This window comes from Bidens hawaiensis, unplaced genomic scaffold (genome assembly GCF_021521415.1).
Source record: "Bidens hawaiensis isolate Kalapana, Puna unplaced genomic scaffold, B.hawaiensis_p1.1 tig00008374_1, whole genome shotgun sequence".
Classification (NCBI taxonomy): Eukaryota; Viridiplantae; Streptophyta; class Magnoliopsida; order Asterales; family Asteraceae; genus Bidens; species Bidens hawaiensis.
The window spans coordinates 844,133-865,919 of record NW_027491592.1 but is presented as its reverse complement, the minus strand read 5'-3'; the positions used below and the strand labels follow the sequence as shown (position 1 = coordinate 865,919).

General features: G+C 34.1%; 3 protein-coding genes across 4 annotated transcripts; 2 read left to right on the top strand and 1 right to left on the bottom strand.

Annotated features, from left to right (window-relative positions):
• The first annotated feature begins 5,194 nt into the window (after positions 1-5,194).
• On the top strand, positions 5,195-6,901 carry LOC143637560 (ras-related protein Rab2BV-like). 2 transcript variants are annotated; one of them, XM_077104926.1, is made up of 3 exons: positions 5,195-5,428; positions 5,610-5,806; positions 6,229-6,901. In XM_077104926.1, exons 2-3 carry the CDS (start codon positions 5,636-5,638, stop codon positions 6,709-6,711), a joined length of 654 nt encoding a protein of 217 aa, XP_076961041.1. In that variant the 5' UTR covers positions 5,195-5,428; positions 5,610-5,635; the 3' UTR covers positions 6,712-6,901. The 2 variants fall into 2 exon arrangements, with proteins under 2 accessions (XP_076961041.1, XP_076961040.1); XM_077104925.1 differs by having other exon boundaries at positions 5,195-5,806.
• Positions 6,902-13,533: 6,632 nt separating this feature from the next.
• LOC143637559 (CASP-like protein 5B1) lies at positions 13,534-15,449 on the top strand. The gene is made up of 3 exons (XM_077104924.1): positions 13,534-13,710; positions 14,949-15,081; positions 15,158-15,449. The coding sequence occupies exons 1-3, from the start codon at positions 13,580-13,582 to the stop codon at positions 15,359-15,361; spliced, it is 468 nt and encodes a 155-aa protein (XP_076961039.1). The 5' UTR covers positions 13,534-13,579; the 3' UTR covers positions 15,362-15,449.
• Positions 15,450-16,442: 993 nt separating this feature from the next.
• On the bottom strand, positions 16,443-21,312 carry LOC143637625 (BTB/POZ and MATH domain-containing protein 3-like). Its single transcript, XM_077104968.1, has 4 exons — positions 20,811-21,312; positions 18,408-18,756; positions 17,580-17,850; positions 16,443-16,800 (listed from the first exon to the last, which is right to left on the bottom strand). The coding sequence occupies exons 1-4, from the start codon at positions 21,191-21,193 to the stop codon at positions 16,571-16,573; spliced, it is 1,233 nt and encodes a 410-aa protein (XP_076961083.1). The 5' UTR covers positions 21,194-21,312; the 3' UTR covers positions 16,443-16,570.
• Positions 21,313-21,787: the final 475 nt, after the last annotated feature.

Below are 21,787 nucleotides of genomic sequence, written 5' to 3'. Positions count from 1 at the left end.
ATATGGGCTCGTATTTGTCTACACATGTAACTCAAGTCAGATTTTTTTGATGAGTTGGTCATTTCACTCATTTCTATGAATTTCTATTTTGTCTGAGTCAATGAACGATCTACAATTTAACTTGGCCGAGTGAAAATAAACACTAAGGGGTTGTTTGATTAATGAAAAACTTTTGTTAAAATTGGAATTTGTGAAAGAACTTCGAATTTTGTGGGATTTGAATAATTCCTTTACATTTTTATATCATGTCTTGTTTGCAATTTTTTTTTAACGATCAACCAAAACTTGAATATAAACAAACCAACGATACAAGCAAGACGCTCATACCAAAAGAGTACAAAACCAACCAACCTTAACCAACAAAAGCCCACCGCAACAAAACAACACAACCCAACTACCCATTACAACTCGAAGTTAAACGCCCGCCACTTCTCCCATGTAAGACTCACATTCCTTCCCCGGTTCTTTACCCACAAGAAACTAAGTGCCTTAATCTCGCCAACCACATTGTTGATATTAATCGGTTTACCTTCAAATATATACAAGGGCGTTACGCGCGCTCCAAATGCACCAAATTGTCGTCAAGCAAACCACGTTAAAAGCTTTTGTTTTCCTTTTTGGGAAACGGGTGAACCTATGCAACTCCAACAAATCTTTAACCGAAAACGCGTATATATATGGGACCTTACACCACGAAGAGATGACACTCCAAAAAGATTGCGCGAAATTACACGACACCACCAAATGCTGAAAAATATTGCAAATTTATTGAATTAGAATGTTGAAATAGATTAAAAATACATAAATCCTTTAATAAACTCCCACCAAAAATAATATAAACACCAGTTTTTAAAGATGTAACGGTTACTTGGTAATTACTAACATTCCAATTGAAAGCTTGAAATTACATCAGAGAAGCGGAGGAGAGTTGAAATCTCATGAACGAAAACTCCATTTTTCACAAATTTCAAACAAACATGATTTATGTAGGAAAAGTTCAAATTCCAATTCCATTTTCAAGATTTTTCACGAACCAAACGACCCTTAAATGTACAATAATGCGTCTTTAGTTAATGAGAAAATAAAGAAATGAACGAGTTGTTGTGGCATCAAATTAAAAGTTCCCAACTAGTGAACTTTGATGGACGATTACAAAACACCTACCAAAATTTTAATATAAGTAAAGGTCTAGCAACAATATATATAGTTCCACCCGTTAACAACCTATGCACTAAAATTAAATGATAATTTACACCAAAAGACATTGGAACAGGGACATGACATAATAAAAATAAATGAACCATACAATATTAAATGAGACAGGTTGTACATTTATTGTTAGGTTGTTGTTTATGTTTTTGAAAGTTTGTGAAATACGTTTTTATAGGCTTAAATTAGGCGACACAAAGTGATTTGAGCATTTATGGACACCAAAGCTTTAAATTTGGTAAACTGTAACGGGTTTGATGACCGTTTTGTGATTTGGTTATGTGCCGACCGTGGGCCTTGTTGATTATTAAAAGTGTTTAGGTCATAGCATGGTCTGTCTACAATTGGTTCAAACATTGAGATTATTGTGTTCTATGTAACACGTTGTTATGTTAAGTGGTTCAATGGATGCTACGGTTAATTGATGACAGGTAAATGAATCGATCAATTTTCAATTTCAAATTAAAGAAAAATCCACAACTGGTCTGTGCATAGAATGTGCCTTGTCTAGGCACTTTTCTAATATATATTGTGTACTTCGGGGGCAAAGCATCTTTGTATTCACTTAAATATTACGAATACTTCCTTCTCAACAAAGAAAGAACAAAGTATCAAAGTAGATAGATTTTTATGAAAACTTGTCATATATTTTTGTAAAATTTATTGTCAGAAGCACCTCTTAGGCTATGCGTAGTAGAGGAGCTACAAATTGGGGCGTTTTGCGCCATGTGGCGCCCAGTTAGCAAGGGGTGAAAATTTGTTTTTGAGGTGTAATGGTGTAGGGGCTACAATAACAGTATAATATATATATACACATACATGCATATATATAACACACATACATATTAATAAATAATAATATTTTTTTCTTCTTCCACGGCGACAATTAGCCCCCACCCCCGCCCCTTATCGCCCCAAAATCGCCGGGGGGGAGGGGGGGGGATGTTCCTCCTCAAATTCGCTTATTTCTCACCCCATAACACATGGCCTTAGATTATGCTTTGTGCTCAACAAGTACATCACTATTTTGAAATTGCCCCTTTGTATTATACTAAAGTTTACCTTAAGAGCGATTAAGAAGTTCAACTTCTCATTTCAAATCCATATTATATCAAATACTTTTAGAATGATGAGATTGTCTTTTTACCTTAACTTTTAAGAGTTTAACAAGACACAATTGCTTTTTATACATCAATTTCACAATTTCAGTTACTAGTTTGAGGCCTGTGTATTACACGAGTAGTTCTTGAAAATACAATATTTAATAAATAATTAGTATACAAGAAACAATAAACTCGTTAAACACTATTACTACAGTCGTTGTACAATAGTCTTTAAAACAATTTTTAAGTAAAAGATAATTATAATTATCAAATGTTTGAAAAAAATAGGAAGTAAATATTAAATCAACAAATTTTGAAGCATAAATTTTAAGAATGGTATTTTACTATTATAAATTTGTTAAAAAATGTAAGGTTTAATGTATGATTGCCAAATAACAAAATTTGTAGCCTTTTATTAGAGACTATAGATATAGATTTCTACACATGCCAATTATATGATCAAATACAAAATAATATTAACAATAATAATAACTAAATTCAAATTCTTTCACACAATTGTATTTCTGACCCTATTCTATTTTATGATAAATTACAAACTAGGTTATCTATGGTTACCATGCATCACACCATTGAATTATACTTTTGTTGTGTGTACAATCACAAACAAATAGTCACTAAAGTGAAATTGAAATAATTTTTATTTAGAAATGTATGGAGATAACTTGTAAATATCGAGTAACAAAAATCTAAGTGCGATGGAAGAATTTGAAAACGAGAAACTGCTTGAAGGCAAAGAAGTTAATATACAAGAGATAATAGGAGATATCAAGTAAAGAAGGTTTTTTTGTGTTACAAGAATAAATGAAACTTAAAATCTCTAGATAACTTGAAATGATGCAAATTTGCCTTGATGTAATTTTCCTTGGGTTTTGGTTAGTCTGCCTTTGGTGGTTGGGTTTTGTCTGTGTTTGTTTGTTGGTTGTGAATAAAATTTACGGTTTGAAAAAGAAAAAAACAAAGATAAAGTAGTTTACAAAAGTATTTATGCAAAAACATTTGTTGTTATTATTATTTGTTTCGTTTTCCTAAATTTAGAAAAATAACCGAAATGTGCACCAAATTTATGTATTATTCATTTGAAAACTCACTACGATACAACTTTTTTTAAAAGGAGAATTTCTTTTATTAAAACCCTCTACTAAGCGGTTAGTAGTGGGCGAAAAAATACGCATGACTCAATAGCTTACACATCAAAAGCAATGCATCTAGACCAATTCAAATATAAACCTTTCGACATATTCTTGACCCATAAAATACATATTAAATAACAGTAAGTGAATGTTCGAATACATATATATTTGGAAAAAAAAATTAGCGACAGACAAATATGTGAAGTCTTTATCTAGAGTTGGTTTTTTGAAATGTTTAGCCGATAAATTACGGATAAAATATATTTTCACAGGTTGATTGCCAATTAATAATTTTGTCAATGAATATCCTCGGGTTTATGTTTATACATAAATAGTTTTTTTATATAAACAAAACATAAATAATCTATTATATATACATAGTAACATTTATGCGTTGAAGCAGGGTAACTATAAACGAGTAGGAATGGTTGCACATGCCTCGCCCTCATCACCCATGTTCTAAAGAGTTTGAATGGTTCAACATTGTTCTTTTATTTTTGTTTAGTTCTTAAATATACGAATCATCGTAAAATAAGTTATTATTTTGTATTGGAAATTCACTTTTCAAAATTACATTGAAGTTGCAGGTTTAAATCGCGCTTGCACCGGGCTCTAAATTAAGTTAACAAACACGCTAGTGTTTAAATATTGATAAAAATAAACACGTCATAGTCAAAAATTACCAAATCAACTCAAAAGACAAAAATACTTAAAAAGGATTTGAACATTTGATTTTTTATATAAAAAATATTAAAAAAAACATCCTTTTTTGTTGATATAAAATTGCATTTTGCATTCTTTATCTTTAAAAAATATTACACTTAACATCCTTTATGTTTACTTTTTGTAACATGTTACATCATTTAATTACACCAACTATCATTAAAAAGTTTAGTTACTTTTATAAAAACTTATTTTTTTCTATTATCCATAACTATTTAAACCTTTGACTCTGATAACAATTACCGGATCTATGATCCTTTGACTTGATACCAATTATTGAACCCAAAGATCCTTAAATCAAACAATTCAACAATAATTCAAGAATATCAAGAAACTAGAACAAAGTACAATTGGATGAAACCCTAGCATACAATTTGTATTAATCAATAATTAACATCTCCTTCACAGTAAATGTTTAGAGAACGTTGATGGATTTTTATAGCCCTAGAATATAACACTGACACGTCGTTTATTGAAATCACACAACACAAATGTAACAAGTTTGCATGTTTGACCTTTAGAGACCATATACAAATACAAAAAAGTCTCTAAAACAGATTTTACTCTAACTACATGATTAACGTCAAATGTTATCACACAATTAAGGCTAACATAATTTTATTCGTCCAAACTCAAATTAATAACAAACAACAATAATTAAAAACATTTAAACAATTTGAAATAGAAAAGTTATTCCATTCATTTGATTGAAAACCAATCTAACTTCTTATTTGGTTATTCTATTCGATTTGAATCTTACTGAATTCAGTTTGGTTTTGTTTTCGGATATACCTATCAAAAACTCAAATGATCAACAAATATCAAATAACCAAAATCTTGACCGATTTTTGAACAAGTAATTAATGTCGCACCGACTTTAGAGGGATCGAACCATTGACCTCCTATTTTATAACATCACCATCTTACCACCCCACCAAAGTGAGAATCCTTAACCGATTAACGCCCCCTATTATTAAGAATAGGATTCTCATGAGTATGCCCAAGTGAAAGGGTGTTTCAAGTTCATTGGAAAACATTAGGGGTGGTAGGGAAACTTATACCTTAGAAACATTTGGAGGATTTTGTGAATGTTAAAAGTTTCTCCATTAAATTTCCAATTTGTTCGGAATTTCTATTTCTTCAGCTTGGTCTTGTTTTTCTCTCGATCCAACCTTCCGTGCAATTCCTGTCGTCGTTCTACGTCGTCCTACCGTAGTCTCTGGCCTGTTTTCTACATGCATGGTGAGTTAATTATTTGAATCTGCATGCATGGTGAGTTATTTGTAATTCATTTATTATTTTGAACCTTGGAATGTATGGTAATCGGACGATCATAGAGATCGTAAATTGATTGTTTAATGTTAATCTTAATCAATTTGTTATTTGTGTTTTTCGTTTTCTAATATTTCCCAGATGTTTATAGGTTTGTAGGAAGTGTAGAAAGAAGAAATGGCATATAAGGTGGATCAGGTTCATGGGTATGATTACCTATTTAAGATAGTATTAATCGGAGATTCGGGTGTTGGAAAATCGAACATTCTTTCTAGGTTTACAAGAAATGAATTCTGCCTGGAATCTAAATCCACCATAGGTGTCGAATTCGCTACAAGGACTATTCAGGTTGGTCATCTAGGGTATATTTTTTTACATGCATCACAAGAGGGTAAAGTCTTGGTCATGATCCACGATCGTTGTAAATTCCAATGGCGATGTCTAGACCCTCCAAAACTCGGTGGAAGAGATCGCTACACATTTTTAATAGCGGATGCTCAAGATTTTATCTTCTTGTGATGCTTGCAATATTTGTGTACGTGCCAAAAACAATATTTGGTTTCGTGTAACATATCCAACGCAAGCTGTGATTTGTTTGATCCTGTTGGTTGGCTGGACAGGTGGTCCCGTTAGTTTTCTAATAAAAGATATAAAAAAGAAATATGAAATACATACATATTGTTTATTTTTGTTGTAATAGATTAAACAAAATAAATGATTGTTTGATGTTGATACAATACAATATAACTTAAGCAACTAACTTCTTGTAGGTTGAGGGTAAGGTTGTGAAGGCCCAAATATGGGACACAGCCGGTCAGGAGAGGTACCGAGCAATCACAAGTGCATATTACCGAGGAGCAGTAGGCGCCCTCTTGATCTACGACATAACAAAGGCCCAATCATTTGAAAACGTGCGACGTTGGCTAAGGGAACTCAGGGACCATGCAGATGCCAACATTGTCATCATGTTGGCTGGAAACAAAGCGGATTTAACCCATAATAGGGCGGTTCAGGAAACCGATGGTCAAGCATTAGCCGAGCAAGAAGGGCTCGTGTTCCTGGAGACGTCTGCACTTGAAGCATATAATGTCGAAAAGGCGTTTCAGATGATTTTGTTGGACATATATAAGATTGCAAGTAAGAAAGCCTTGGCTGCTCAAGAAGCAGCTTCTTCTTCTACTCATGTTCCTAGCAATACAACTGCCATACAAGTTGCTTCTGATAACAATTCAAGGAAATGTTGTTCTAGTTAGAGAACAGGAAACAATGAAGACATATTATTATGTGTATTGCTTCAATTTGGTTTCTATATTAAATGAAGGTTATAAATTTGTAAAGATTGTTTTAATTTATTTGTCTATCCAGTCTCTTGGATATTCTTTTATAAAAATAATAATATGTGTATATGAATTATATAGACCCTGATTAAGTTCACTTGTTTTATTCTACACCTTCATGACTCACTCTTTAAACTATGGGCTATTTGATAGCCTCTTAAAGATTTGATTAAGAGACTACTTCTGAATCAGCCAGATATAAAGTATGTTTGATTCAGTAAACATACACATCTTAATGGTTCATGAAACATTTTAAAAATATGCTGAATGATTCAGCACAAGATTGTCAAACAGACCCTTAGAATAACCCATTTAGACTCATATATAGTTAAGTTTGCGGGTTAGCTTTAACGCATGTACATTGATAACTATAGTCACAAATGTACTTTTGTATGTGGTATGCATTTTGATCGATGGGCATTTATATGATAAATGCTAGAAAATAGAATCTTATATAAAAATTATTTATAGAAATTCCCTCATATATGCTGACCCTAAACTTTCCATGTAATGCTCACTTATAAGACATCGAGTGGTACTGAATTCCCCAATTTGTCCTTCTTTTCCCCAAATGTGTGTGGGTTGGGGGGGGGGGGGGTTGTCATTTTTCTCCGGATAAAAACTTTATGGCTACTCTCTACTCTCGCTTTCCTGTTTTTGCTTTTGTTTTTCTTCACTCATCCACACAAACCGGGGAGTACACCAGGGAAATCGATGAATAGTGCCCGAGAAAAACCACATGTGGTGGTGGTGGGGGGGGGTGTTCAATATCGGGGCCGTCCGGGAAAGTGGGTTTCACGAGAGTTCCCGTGTCCAGCTTCATGTTAACTGTTGGTAATTCCAAACCGTGTTTACAAGATGGTGGATATGGAAAGACCTAAGTTGACAAGCTGGTTTAGTATCCTAATTGTAATATGATTATTATGGTAATGTGCTGATCACCAAGTTAAATGTTCGATTATAAATATAGGGCTTGGTTAGGGTTTTAGATACAATAGAGAATTATTGTAACAAGTTTTTGAGTCATTTTCCTCTTGAAATAATAAAGTGTTTGATCGATCATGTGCCTTGAAATGGTATCAGAGCTTGGTGTAATTGTGGCCCAAGCTCGATGTACCCGGGATTGATACCAAGATTTAGCTGCTGTATGGAAGCCTATCGCTACCGTGAAGAGATCTATGGTTGATAGTTTTTGCCAAGGAGAGATCTATAGAGTGATATTTGGGGTCAATCGATCAAAGACGTCAAGGAATATCTAAGGACTGCCGACCAATTGCTTCAAGAAGTCGGTGCACATATTGTTTATTAATTATGGGAACCGCATAACCAAAGTCAAGCCATATTTACTGCCTAAGTTAGTGACAAGAAGACTATTGTTTTATTTTCTTGGTTAATCGATTCAAATTTCGATTTTAAGTTGGAATATCAGATCTGGACCGTAATTTGAATGACTGGATAAACCGAAGATGATCAATGGTTGAAGAACAAGAAAAATCAAGTTACGGTTCCGAAATTACGGGGGTGATTGTTGGTAATGCGGATTGTGTTCACAATATGGCGAATATGAAAGAACCTAAGTTGACAAGTTGGTTTAGTTTCCCAATTATAATATGATTATTATGGTAATGTCCTGGTCACAAAGTTGGTTAGATTATACATATAGGGTTTGGTTAGGGCTTTAGATGTGTGATCAATAAAGAATTCTTGTAACGAGTTTTTAAGTCGGTTTTTTTTGCAATAATAAAGTATTTGATCTATCTTGTGCCTTGAGTTACATAGGGTCTAGCATGTTTTAGTGAGCTACTTTGGGTTGCACTAAGCAACATTATCATATAACAAATTATTTTAGACAAATAAACTTAATTAGTTAATAGCAAGTCTATACATAAAAAGAGATAAGTGCCTTAATGCAAAATTTCAACACAAAATCAACTTAATTAGTTAATTAAAAATTAATGGCAAGTCTAACCACATTAAAATTTACAAATACATATATAATGATTTAGAACCTTAATTACTCATATTGGACTTTTGAAAGGATTTGGAATTTCCAAGTCAAGTGGGATTTGGCATTTGATGGGAACTCGAATGTCGAATTTAATACTGATGATTGTCGTTTGGGTTTTAAATATTAATGGGTTCAATAGTCGAAAAAGTTTCAATGCCATGTGTTTTAACTTGTAATCAAAACCGAAAATAGATTTGGTTATGGCAAACCCGAACCCATGTGGATAGCTTCGCCCCTGGCCACATTAAACAACTTACCGTTCTTTCATTTTTTCATTCATGGTTAGGGATTGCAAAATAACCTGAGCCCGACGGGTATACCCGAAACATGAAGCATCCGGGATGGGTAGAGGTGCACAAATAACCTGAACTCAAAACCGGACCTAAAAAAAACTCGGAACCGTTTTTTTTATACACGGATTTTTAATACCTGAACTCGTACCCGACCCTACCCGTATGGTACGGATAGGGTATGCATTTCGGTACCAAAACCCGTACCCGGAGCCGGACCCGATTTGTACCCGGTAATACCCGAAAACCGGAACTGGTTCCATACCCGAAACCGAGTTTTCCAATACCCGAAACCGAGTTTATCAAATACCCGATCTATACCCGAAAAATACATGAAAAAGACCTATAAATACCCCTAAAAAGTGCAACCATTTTAAAAAACCCAATCTATACCCGAAATTTACTCGGAAAAAACCCCGAAAATAGGGTATTCAAATACTCGGTTTTAGAATATCCGGTTCTTTACCCGACCCGAACCCGATGCATAGGGTATGGTTTTAGAGACAATACCCGGACCCTAATCCAACCCGGTTAATGCCAATGCCAGGTCATACCCGAAACCGGTTTCATACCCGGAACCAAGTATTTGGAAAGCCCGATTTTTGTGCACCTCTAGGGATGGGTATTTCTAAAGTCCAACGGGTATTGGACCGGGTATAATTAGCTTTAAAATTTTTTCGATGGTACGGGTTAGGTATGAAACTGAATTTTACCACCAGGTATGAGTATGGAATTAGCAATGCTCGCCCGAAATGATAAAAACATAATAATAATAACAATAAAAAAAAAAAAAAAAAAACTGCCGAAATATTTGGTGGGAAATCCTACCGACTCAAAAGAAACACAAATGAAGTGAAAAGAAACACAAAGTTGGCTTGCTATCCGAGTCAATCCATTCTCCCCAATCGGAGAATTAATTATCACTTTTTTTTCTTTACCACAAATGCATAAATCTGTCACGGGTTTCTTTCTCTGCTCCTTAAACTTTAAACTACTTCCTCCAATGGTAAGAATATATTCTTTCATCGTCTTCTTTGGTTCTTGTCGGTTCATATTTTTTTTTTTAATTTTGCAACGTACATGATGACTTGTTCTCGTCTTCAGGACACACGTAAACAAGTTACACAAGTATATGAATATGATCAGGTATATTTTGTATTTGTAATCAGTTTTTTAAGTTATATTTTCTGATTAATATGCACGGGAAGTTATTCATTTTCTCCGTATTTGATTATCGATTGAGACTTGAAAGCCAAACGTTATAACAGTTATAAGTTAGTAATTTTTTTCTGAAGGGATGAAATTGCTACAAGGAGGTATAAAATATGTAGAAATCAACTAGATTTTAGTTCATTTGCCAACCAAAACACATTTAAGAATGTATTTGAGATTCCAATTTTAACAAATTTTACGAACCGAACACATTAGGAGATGGAGTTCAAGTTCCGGTTATGGTTGAACTTTGTTAAATATTACTTTTTTTAGGATGTTTTATCGGTTTATTTTTGTTTTATTATTGGTTTATTTACCTTACATGTAAAGAAGAATATGTTACATTTAAATTTAAAAATGTAGTTTTTTTTTTCTAGGATACTCGAAACCCGATTAGCCCAACCTGAAAAAACCCAAACCCGAAGAAACCGTGAGAGATTTGGGTTGGGTTTCGGGTATGGATTTATAACTTTGAAACCCGAAGATCTCGAAACCCAAAAAACTAACCAGAAGAAGACCCCTACTAATTTGTATTTGTACAAAAATTTTGATCAACATTATATCCATGAACGCGCTATATGTTATTTCCAGGCTTCAGCTGTTGAGCAGGATATAACTTTCTTTAAGATATGGTTTATAGCTAACCAAGATATGTAAGTTATATATTTCCTTTATCACTATATAGCCGGTTTAACTAACTAGTGTTATATTGAATTCTATCTTATTATTAGCAATGGGATCATTTGGATCATCACCACATTGGTATATATGATAGCTTCACTTGGCAATTGTGTCGTGTATCTTTCGAGTGAAAAAACACATTCTAGTGATTTTTGGAGCTACTATCGAGCTTCAGCTACCGTAGTGTATGGTTTAAGCATGGTTCCAGTGGGATTTTACTTCTTGCTTAAGTGTCTTGGTTCGAAGGTTGGCCTTATTCACTTTTGGTGTATGTGGAGATACTCTGTCTTCATTTCCATCCTCGGCTCTGTAAGTATCCATCATTAAAACTTTAGATCATATGCATTTAACGGTTACAAAATTAGCTATTGACCAAATTCGGTCGCAAAGCAAGTGTGCTCTTGTGGACACAAAAGTGACCGGTGTAAGGGCGGTTGCAAAACGTATAAAAACTAAACTGAAATTAAAATTCATGTCGCAAACGTCCACGAAAAAGATTAATAAAGCATTTTTTTTCCAAAATCTGACAAGTTTTCTAATATTGATTTTCAGCTTTTATTGCTTACCCCGGTGGATTCTTTGCGATGGACCGTCACACTAGTCACAGGTACTGCTTCAGCTGCTTTTGTTGGTTTGAACCTGAAGTGTAATGCACTGGCTACAGCCATGATTGCTGCATGTGTCTTGCAGTTTACCCTGGCTGTGTTTATCAAATTTGTCTGTTTTCGTTAGGGAATTGGTTGTCAAAAGTGTGTCGTTGTCGTGGGTGTTAGATCAATCGGTGTGTTTTGGATTTATGTTTATATATAATATGGTCTTGGTTTGTAGAATGAATGGAAGAATGTTTATTTGGATATGGATTTTTGTTTCTTTTAAGTGTATGCGATTTGAAGCCCGAGTTTGTTTTGGTGGTTTCTTTAAAGTTTCGTTTAGAATAATATAACCGATTAAAGTGTTGTATGCGAGTAAAAACTATACCCTTAAAATTTCCAAAATATCCATTTTGATCGCAAGGGTCTACAAAATGTTCATCAAAACTACAAAATTCCTATTGCAAATACGCTAGACCCGACAATTTATCCATGTCAACTGACGGCTTTTCTATTCCTAAAACAATGTACCATGTTGCAAAAAGCAAAAAAATTGGTTGAACTGACCAAATTTGAGTGTAATTTGTTCATGTTTCATATTCACTAATGTCTTGTTGAGATGTTGCTATTTTGTGTGCTTGAGGTTTAGTTTTAGTAGACTCCCAATTGTATTTAGCCTTTTGTTTGAACAAATCAAGAAAAGTTAGTTTAGCAAAATAACATTTTTTTTCCTTTGCTCATCTATAATAGAATAACATAAATTCAGACGATAAATAATGTAACAAACTAACCGGTATATATATTAGTGATAACCAGTATGAGACATAGTTTGGCAATCAAATACTATATTAGAATTACAAAACCTATAAACGATTTTTCAAATGTATTTCTCTAGAGAAGGTCACTATTAACGTTAGCAATCGCAAACAGCGCTGGTAACATGACTTGCCTCCAATTCTAGGAGAAATCTAAATTCATCATCCGAAGGCCTGCTGAATTAAAAGTTAAAACCCCTATGCATAGAATATTCTGCCACGAACAAGACTCGAATTTTTTGCCAATAGATGTACCCAGGTGGCCGGATTTTATTTGTGGTGATAAGGTGTATTGGTTTTTATTAATCCAAACTATTATCTTTCGGTCGCTGCTAGTCCCAACTAACGAATTGGCTCATGACGGTCCCAACTTTTAACACATTTGTTCCCAACGGTCCGCTACTAAAAGAATCCTAACGCGGTTAGTTGCAAGTTGTTAGAAAAACGTTTTTGGCAAAAAAAACTCACAATTTTTCAAAAAAAAAAAATCAACATTTTCGTCTCAAGCATCTTTATAACTTTGTATCAGACTATTAGAAACATTTTTCCAGTAATAGCCCCAATTTTTTAGATCACCGGAACCCTAGAACCATCGTCGGAATCAGTCGATAGTGCTCAAATGGCGGTGGTTGCTTGGTGGTGAGACAATTGGCGACGGTGGCGGTGTTGAGGTGGTGTTTTCGGAAAAAAAAATTGACTTTTCCCGCGACCCGCGACGAACGACGTTAGGATTCTGTAGTTGCGGACCGTTGGGAACGAGTACGTTAAAAGTTGGGACCGTTAGCAGCCAATTCGTTAGTTGAAACCGACAGTGACCAAAATACGATAGTCGGGATTAATAAAAATCAATATACCAACAAATAATAAGCAAGCAAATATGTTTGGTATAAAAAATTGAAAGGAGACCTAAATAGTTATTGACTTTTTGCCAAATAAGAGCAAGTTTGGTGCAATATAGTTTCCGTATGCAACTAAATAATCCCCCAAACTGTTGTGTTCATTTATTTATACGCATAATAATTCCAAACCAAACCAAAGTATCCTTTACGAAATCACGACTTTAATCACCTGAAAACGAACGATCAATCTCTGCCTGCATCAAATTAAGGCATTCATTTAATTTAACATCTGAAACCTAACTTAACTCCTACGCTATCAATTGAGCATCATCAAATCATTCATGTAGCTATGAAGCCGTCGTTTGGAACCCCAGGGATCACCAGCGGCCTGTTATTAAGGATCCTACAGTGCTTATTCGCCCTTGCTTCTATCGCCGCCATGGCTTCTTCCACTGGTTTCGCCGCCGCCACTTCCTTCTGGTATGTATGTATGTATTAAATGTGTTGTTTCGTGGTTTTGATTGGAGTTTGCTGCAACATGAATGCCTAAGTTTTATTAAGTTTCTGAAACAGAGCAGTCATGTTTAGTTTATCATGTAATATAGTTTAGGTAATAATTGAATAATCTATTGAATTGTCCATATGTAGGTTAGATTTCTACATTTGTTCATGACTTCATGTTTCACATTCATTTATAAATAAAGAGAGAATAATAATAATAATAATAATTATTATTATTATTATTATTATTATTATTATTATTATTATTATTATTATTATTATTATTATTATTATTATTATTCCTTGTTGTTTATTCCAATCAAAATGCCTTGTTTAGTTGTCTTAGGGATCATGAGAAAGGAAAAACTAAAAAACTCCATACTTATTGCATATATGTAGTATTAATATCATATGTGCAGCATGGCTTACTGCCGAGCTCGGCTCGTTTTAGTTTAAGCGAGCTCTAGTTTGATCTTGGCTCGACCTCGGCTCGTGAGTTGTTTGCCAAGCTCGAGCTTGGCATGTTTATTGTTTATTAACTATTTAATTATATATATATATATATATATATATATATATATATATATAAATATATATTTAATTGTTTACATATATATATTTATGATTATAATGTTTATATATAATATAATATATATTATTTATTAATAGTTTTGATAATATGTTTAGATATAATAATAGTTATTATATAAATATGTTAAATAAAAAACTCATTTGGGCTCGAGAGCCAGCTCGATCTCGATATGTCAAGCTAGAGCTCGTTTATTAAATGAGCCTTAATAAACTCTCGAGTCGGCTCGAGCTAGATGTCTGAAGCTCAGGCTGGAGCTCGTTTATTAATGGGGCCTTAACAAACTCTCGAACTTGGGCTCTATCTAGATTAAGATCGGCTCAATTCGATTTTTTAACGAGCCAATCTTGAGTAGTTTACGAGCGGCCCGGCTCTTTTACACCCCTGTATACTGCATATATGTAGTGTGGTCTTTTTTGGTTTTCACGTAGAATGTATTTTCTCATGATCTTGTCCCCTGTTTTGTATCCTTGATGTTTATATTGAGTAGACTCCAAGTGTCCAATTATCCTTAGGTAATTGTATGTGCATGCAATCTGGTATTATATTGTATATTGATTGAAACTACATATTGAGCGATACCATTATCATTTATCATTTTCTAATTTGTTTGTATGTTTGATACTAGCTTTCTAATTTCAGCAATGGGACTACAAGTTTTATGGAGTTTTGGACTCGCGTGTCTTGATATTCATGCGTTAAGAGTAAATAAAGATCTTCAAACTCCAATCTTATTAAGCCTTGTCGTCATTGGTGACTGGGTACGCATTTCTTAATTTATAAATGCCCAAACTACCCTTTAATGAAACTTACATAATCTTGTGGTGTTGTTTTCAGGTGGCTGCTATTCTATCACTTGCGGGTGCATCCTCGTCAGCTGGGGTGATGGTTCTGTTTGTGAATGACTCGGATATTTGCAAATCAGACCCTAAACTTTCGTGTAATTTGTTCCAGATGTCCATAGCTTTGGCTTTCTTTGCTTGGTTTCTGCTTCTTGTATCATCTCACACGGTTCTTTGGTTGTTGGCCTCGCTTTCTTGAATTTGCATTTGCTGAAAATATTAAGGTTTTTGAACGAGGGACTCTGTTTTTGTGGGTCTGATTTGTTGTATATAAATGTATTTTTATTTTTTTGTGTTTATATGTTATAGGAATGGTTGCTATGAAATCAAAATGCAGAAAATTCGATAGTTTGACTTTTTTATGTAAGAGTCAACTTGCAGACTTGATGACTTATATCTATAGTCCATACATTGTGTTTTTTTATGGTATTTTGAAATTGATATATAACTTTGGCAAATCACATTCAAAACTTAATGAAACTATTAGCAACAAACGAAGATGGATTATAGCTAAAAAAGAAAAATAAAGTTTTAACATATTATAAACTGAGTTAATGGTTTATTGGATGCTCCAAGCCATACATGAATTTAAACACCTTATGACACGTTTTTTTGATGTTTTTTTACACTTGGTATTTATCGAATAAAGGGAGAATCTCACAATTTGGCTTTTGTAGGATCTTAGGACATTTTATACCATTAACAAGTATTAGGCCACAGAAAGAAAAGAGATTGTAGATTTTTATAGCTTTTCTGCTTTAAGAAAAATATACATTGACCAACAAAAAAGACACTTGTCCATACTGTTTACCCTTCATTAGAGGTACAAAACAAGCCGAGCCACTCACGAGCCATTCAAGATCGGATCTCATAAAACCTCAAAACAAGCAGTACATTATCAAGCCCAAGCTCAGCCTAAGCCTTTACAAGCTTTTGTATTTTTGAGTTTGAACTCCTTCTGGCTTTCTATATATTAATTAATATCAGCCAAGCCTTGGCATATTTAAGGTTAAGGTACTGCAGATGACCTCGAGCCGGATTTTGGCCAAGTGTTTCTCAAATAGGCTCTAGGCGAGCCAAGCCCGGAAACATAGGCTCAAGTTGAGCCAAGGTTGAGTAACATAAGGCCTGGGCTTGTCTCACTGAGCCCAGAACATAAGCTCAGGTCGAGCCAAGCTCGAGTAGTTTAAGGCAAGGGCTTGTCTCATTTGCACCCCACTGAGACCATTTGTAACATGTGGTGGATAATACCAACAGTAAAATTCCAAACCACCAAAATACAAAAGACCATAAACTTATGCAAATCTTAGCAGTTTTGGATTACTAAAGCCGAAATTTAATTCAATATCCATTACAATTTGGAATTAAGAAAATAGCTATAGGTAAGAAAAGATGATAAAAATATAGATTACATCCGTCTACGCATACGCCTGATATTAGGACCATCCTCGATCGACATCTGGGCGGCTGCTGCTGCTAAATCTAGGCCAATGATACTGCTGCCACTTCTCTTTCTACTTAGCCCCCCTTCACCTGATCGATCATCCACCGCCGCTGATGCAACTGTTTCTAGAAGCTCTGATAGCAACAAAGGACATGTTTCTTCTACATATTTGAACCCTTCTGTTTGCATCACCACTGCAAAAACATAAACTACTTTCATCAAAACATACGAGACTACGAGAGAATAGAACATACACAAAATCTAGACATAACATGTTTCTTCATAAGTGATCCAACAAGATTACCAAAAGGCAACATTTTTTCTGCATGCATGCATGCACAGGAACACCTTTCTGTGAAGGCATGTAAACAAACCACACAATCGAAACACGAACAATTAAACGAAAATGGTTTTCTTGTTCGTGTTTGTTCGCTAAGAAAATGAACTTGTCCGTGTTTGTTGATGTTCGGTCATTAATAGCATAAACAAACAGCTCACGAAAGTAAAAGAACATGAACGAATGAGCATAACTAAATATAGATTAACGAGCATAAATAAGCCAACACCACATAAAATTTAACGCGAACATATATCTCCTGGACCCAAAATTTTAAGAAAACTAGACTAAATCGTAATGGGCCTAATGCATTCAAGTAAATATAAACGAACATAAAACAAACTAGCTTAAACAAACGTAAACGAAAATAAACAAATTTAAATGACTAACGTAAAGGAATGTTCACGAGCATAATTGACCGAATGAGACATGTTCATGTCCATGTTCACTCATTTAAGTAAATAAAAATAGCATTTTGGTAATGCTCTTCATTTAATAAAATAGACTTACCGCCGAACGGTTCACTGAACGTTCCGTTCGTTTACAGGCCTATAGTTCTGCATAATTAACAGTTAAAATATTGAAATTAATATAACCTGAACACTGGACCGCTCAGATTGTACAGTAAAAACGCACCTCCCAAGTTTGCAGAAGCAAATTTCAGACAAATGGTCTTAAGCTGAGAACACCGGTGTTGATCAGCAAGCGAAAGAGTTGTTGCAACTGTGTCAACATTAACTTCTCCACACAATTTGGCTTCACATAACTGTTTTAATCTGTCAAGACCAAACCGATCAGCAGCAGCCAACAGATGTTGGATTATGTTTGTTGATGTGGACTTTGACATCGAGCCCATTAGTTGTTGTGAATCCAGGAGAGTATCTGAGTAGATAAAATAAAGCATAGCCTGCAAACACATTTGTTAATAACATTGACAAATCAAAATTAGGCCTGTAAACAAACCGAACATTTCAGCAAGAAGTTCGCTAAAGTTCGTTTATTTAATAAACAAACGGATACGAACATTTTTCTCAGTTCATTTTGTTAAACGAACGAACATGAACACGCGTCTTGTTCATTCAGTTGTGTTCATGAACGTTTGTTTAAGTTTATTTACATATTCACTTCAATTTTTTAGACACATACAATTTAGTCAATGTTTACTCTTAATCGGTGTTCCCTTAGTTTTAGTTATGGTCTTTCATCTATGTTCAGTTACGGACTTATGGTTGTCCGTTTACATTCGCAAACCATTTGTTTGTTTATACTGACATAAATGAACAAGAACACACTCATTTATCTTAACAAACAAACACAAAGAACAAAAAGCTGTTTGTGCTCGATCATTTGTAAGATTAAAGTTAAATAAACGAACACAAACATGCTCTTTGAGTCCGTTCGTGTTCATTCAGTTCAATTACAGGTCTAATAAGAACTAAAAAAATTGTAATAAACATCTATTACTTTAAAAATGGAGGGTTCAATGTCCTCCAACACAACTTCATCCATATTAGGGTTTCCAACAAGCCCAAAAAACTGGGCTCTAAACACGGGAGATCGAGCAGCGAGTATCAACTTGTGGGCCTTAAATGTCTCGTCACCAACACGAAAAACAATATCACAACCAGTTTCTGTTTCTAACAAGGACCTGAGACTTTCGCCCATGTCAGATGGAGGTATGGATATGGTGAATTGTTTGGGCCCCTCGACACGGTTTCTGACAACACCGACAGTACAATGCATTGAAAGACAATCATCTTTAAGATAATCAGATGCTTCCAAACTTGTCCTTCTAAAGAAACGTTTGTAACCCCTGAATTAAAAAAAAATAAAAATTATTTTTTAATTCATTTCCAGCATATAGTTTGTTGTCATACACGAATTCTCAGATTAACAAAATTAGGGATGAGCAACTGGTACCAAGAACCGGTACCCATACCGTACCGATTGATTCATTATGGTATACACTACTCAGTATCCACTTATCTAGAAATTCGGTATCGGTATTTTTGGTACCTTTCTCAGCAGGGCTGTAAACGAGTCAAACCGAGCCAGAACAGGCTCAAGCTCAAAGTTAAACAAGCAGGCTCAGGCTTGGTTCATATTTTAGTTAGCTGACAATCATGGCTCGAGTCCGGCTCGTAAAAAGCCCGAGCCAGCTCGTTTGTAAAAATAATTTTTTTTACTTTTTACACACAAAGATAATACATAAAACCAAATAGCAATAGCTAAAACAGTAATTGAGCTAATAAAACAATAAACGTCTCTATTCTATTGTCTTTAAAGCATAAAACAAAACATCAAAAAATAATCTTTCAATTATCTATACTCTCTATTAAAAGGCTATAAGTTTTGCCACTTGTCACTCCTACATTAAACTTCACCCTTTTTTAATAAATTTATAACAGTTACCATTCTTAAAATTTATGCTTCAAAATTTGTTAATTTAATATTTACTTCTTATTTTTTTTCAAACATTTGATATTTATAATTATCTTTGACTTTGTTTTAAAGACTATTGTACAACGACTGTATTAATAGTGTTTAACGGGTTTATTATTTATTGTATTTTCAATAACTACTTGTGTAATACACGGGCCTCAAACTAGTAACAATAATAATAACAACAATATACATATATAGAGCCACGAGCCGCACCAACCCTGGCTCGGGCTCGGCTGCTTTAGATAGGAGCTATTTCTGAGCCGAGTCAACTTCAAACAAGTCGGAAACTTTTTGAACAGCCCAAAATTCTTCAATTTAACTTACTAAAATTATATACCATATATAATAGCATGATCCTAAATAACTTATGTCCCCAATTAATACTTTAATTTTACAAATTCACAAAATCAAACCCTAACTCATCATACTAGTTTTGAAGTTTTCAACACAGATAACAAAAGAATTAGTAATGACATTACACATACCCATTATTCTTAGCTCACCAACAATTTCAAGTTTTTAACGCAAATAACAAAAGAAACTATAATATCAAATTTTTAACACAAACCAAACAAAAAATCATATAACACATACCTGATTACCCAATATTCTAAATTCACCAAAAATTTCAACTTTTTAACAATTTTTAACAAAAATAACAAAAGAAATTGTATAACCACACATACCCAATTACACATTATTCTCAATTCACCAAAATTTTCAACTTTATAACACAAATAACCAATTAAAATCATATAATTACACATACCCAATTACCCAGTATCCCCAATTTACCACCAATTCCAACTTTTTAACACAAATAACAAAAAAAAAACTATATAATTACACATACCCAATTACCCAGTATCCCCAATTCACCAGAAATTTCATTTTTTTTAACACAAATAACAAAATAAATTAAATAACCACACATACCCAATTACCCACTATTCTTAATTCACCACCAGTATCGAATTCTTAACACAAATAACCAAAAAACAAAATCATATAACTACAGATACCCAATTACCCATTATTCTTAATTCACCAAAAATTCCAAACAAAATAAATAATATAACCACACATACCCAATTACCCATTATCCCCAATTCACCACCAATTCCAACTATTCAACAGAAATAACAAAAGAAATTATATAACCACACATACCCAATTACCCATTATTCACAATTCACCAAAAATTTCAACTTTTCAACACAAATAACCAAAAAAAAATCATATAATCACACATACCCAATTACCCATATCCCCAATTCACCACCAATTTCAAATTTTTAACAAAAAAACAATATAACCACACAAACCCAATTACCCATTATCCCAATTCACCACCAATTCCAAATTTGTAACATATATAACAAAAGAAACAATATAACCCCACACACACACACACATACATACCACATGCTTCCTCTGTACTTCAAAGTATACGGACCACTCTCCAACGCGCGATCAAAATGACTATGCACCTTATGTTTACCTTTACCACTCTGATCCAACAACGTCAGCTCAAACAAAGCCCTAACATCCGACCCATCACTCGCCAACGCAATAAACACCGAAACATACATCGAATTATCCTCTAGATTCTTCCCATCTGGGTAAAAGTATATCGCCCAGTCATACCCACCAACAGTAAACGTATCACTGGATATGTACTTACCCGCACCCATGCCTTTGGCCAACGAGTAGCCGCGGATTGTGAAGTCATGTGACCCGTTCACGGATTCGTTGATTGATTTGGAACCTGAGTGGATCACGGTGTCGAAATTGTTAATTAGCATTTTGAAACCCTAGCATATGAATATGGGATGTGTAGTGGGTTTTGGGTGGAATTGATTTGGGGGAAATGGTTACGGTGGTTTGTGGTGGTGAGTGATGGATGGAATTGGTGGTGCCGGAGGTGGGTGGTGGATGGAATTGGTGGTGCCGGAGGTGGGTGGTGGGACGACGGTGGTGCGGTGGGAGGGTTTGGAACGGAATGAAATGGAATTGGAATGATACGATGATTGGAAAGAAGTGAATACGGGTTTTATATTAACAGTTTTGATCAAGCTCGTAATTTATTTTGTAAATTTTATTTATTTTTATTTTTATTTTTATTTTTATTTTTTTAATAAAAAAGGATAATGTAACGTAAAATAATTTAACAAAATTTTAAAATGCTAATTCAAATCCACCGTTTTCCTTTTAATTCGGTATTCAGTTACAATTTTTAACTGATTTGGTATTTGTATTTTCAATGCCCGTGCTATACTAGTACAATATAATATGAGCATTTTGTAACGAGTATTAGTTCTGTATTGATACACACAGTATTCGCCTATTCGGTACGAATTTTGTTTGGAAAAATTTTAGTATCGATACGGTACCGATAT

What these genes read in the sequence shown, in the direction of transcription:
- LOC143637559 (XM_077104924.1), top strand. Translation starts at nt 13,580, where the DNA reads ATGAAGCCGTCGTTTGGAACCCCAGGGATCACCAGCGGCCTGTTATTA. An exon ending in GCCGCCGCCACTTCCTTCTG is followed by an intron (nt 13,711 to 14,948) that starts GTATGTATGTAT and finishes GTTTGATACTAG; the next exon opens with CTTTCTAATTTCAGCAATGG. An exon ending in TTGTCGTCATTGGTGACTGG is followed by an intron (nt 15,082 to 15,157) that starts GTACGCATTTCT and finishes TGTTGTTTTCAG; the next exon opens with GTGGCTGCTATTCTATCACT.
- LOC143637560 (XM_077104926.1), top strand. Translation starts at nt 5,636, where the DNA reads ATGGCATATAAGGTGGATCAGGTTCATGGGTATGATTACCTATTTAAG. An exon ending in TCGCTACAAGGACTATTCAG is followed by an intron (nt 5,807 to 6,228) that starts GTTGGTCATCTA and finishes AACTTCTTGTAG; the next exon opens with GTTGAGGGTAAGGTTGTGAA.
- LOC143637625 (XM_077104968.1), bottom strand. Translation starts at nt 21,193, where the DNA reads ATGCTAATTAACAATTTCGACACCGTGATCCACTCAGGTTCCAAATCA. An exon ending in AAGTACAGAGGAAGCATGTG is followed by an intron (nt 18,757 to 20,810) that starts GTATGTATGTGT and finishes TTTTTAATTCAG; the next exon opens with GGGTTACAAACGTTTCTTTA. An exon ending in TTGAACCCTCCATTTTTAAA is followed by an intron (nt 17,851 to 18,407) that starts GTAATAGATGTT and finishes ATGTGTTTGCAG; the next exon opens with GCTATGCTTTATTTTATCTA.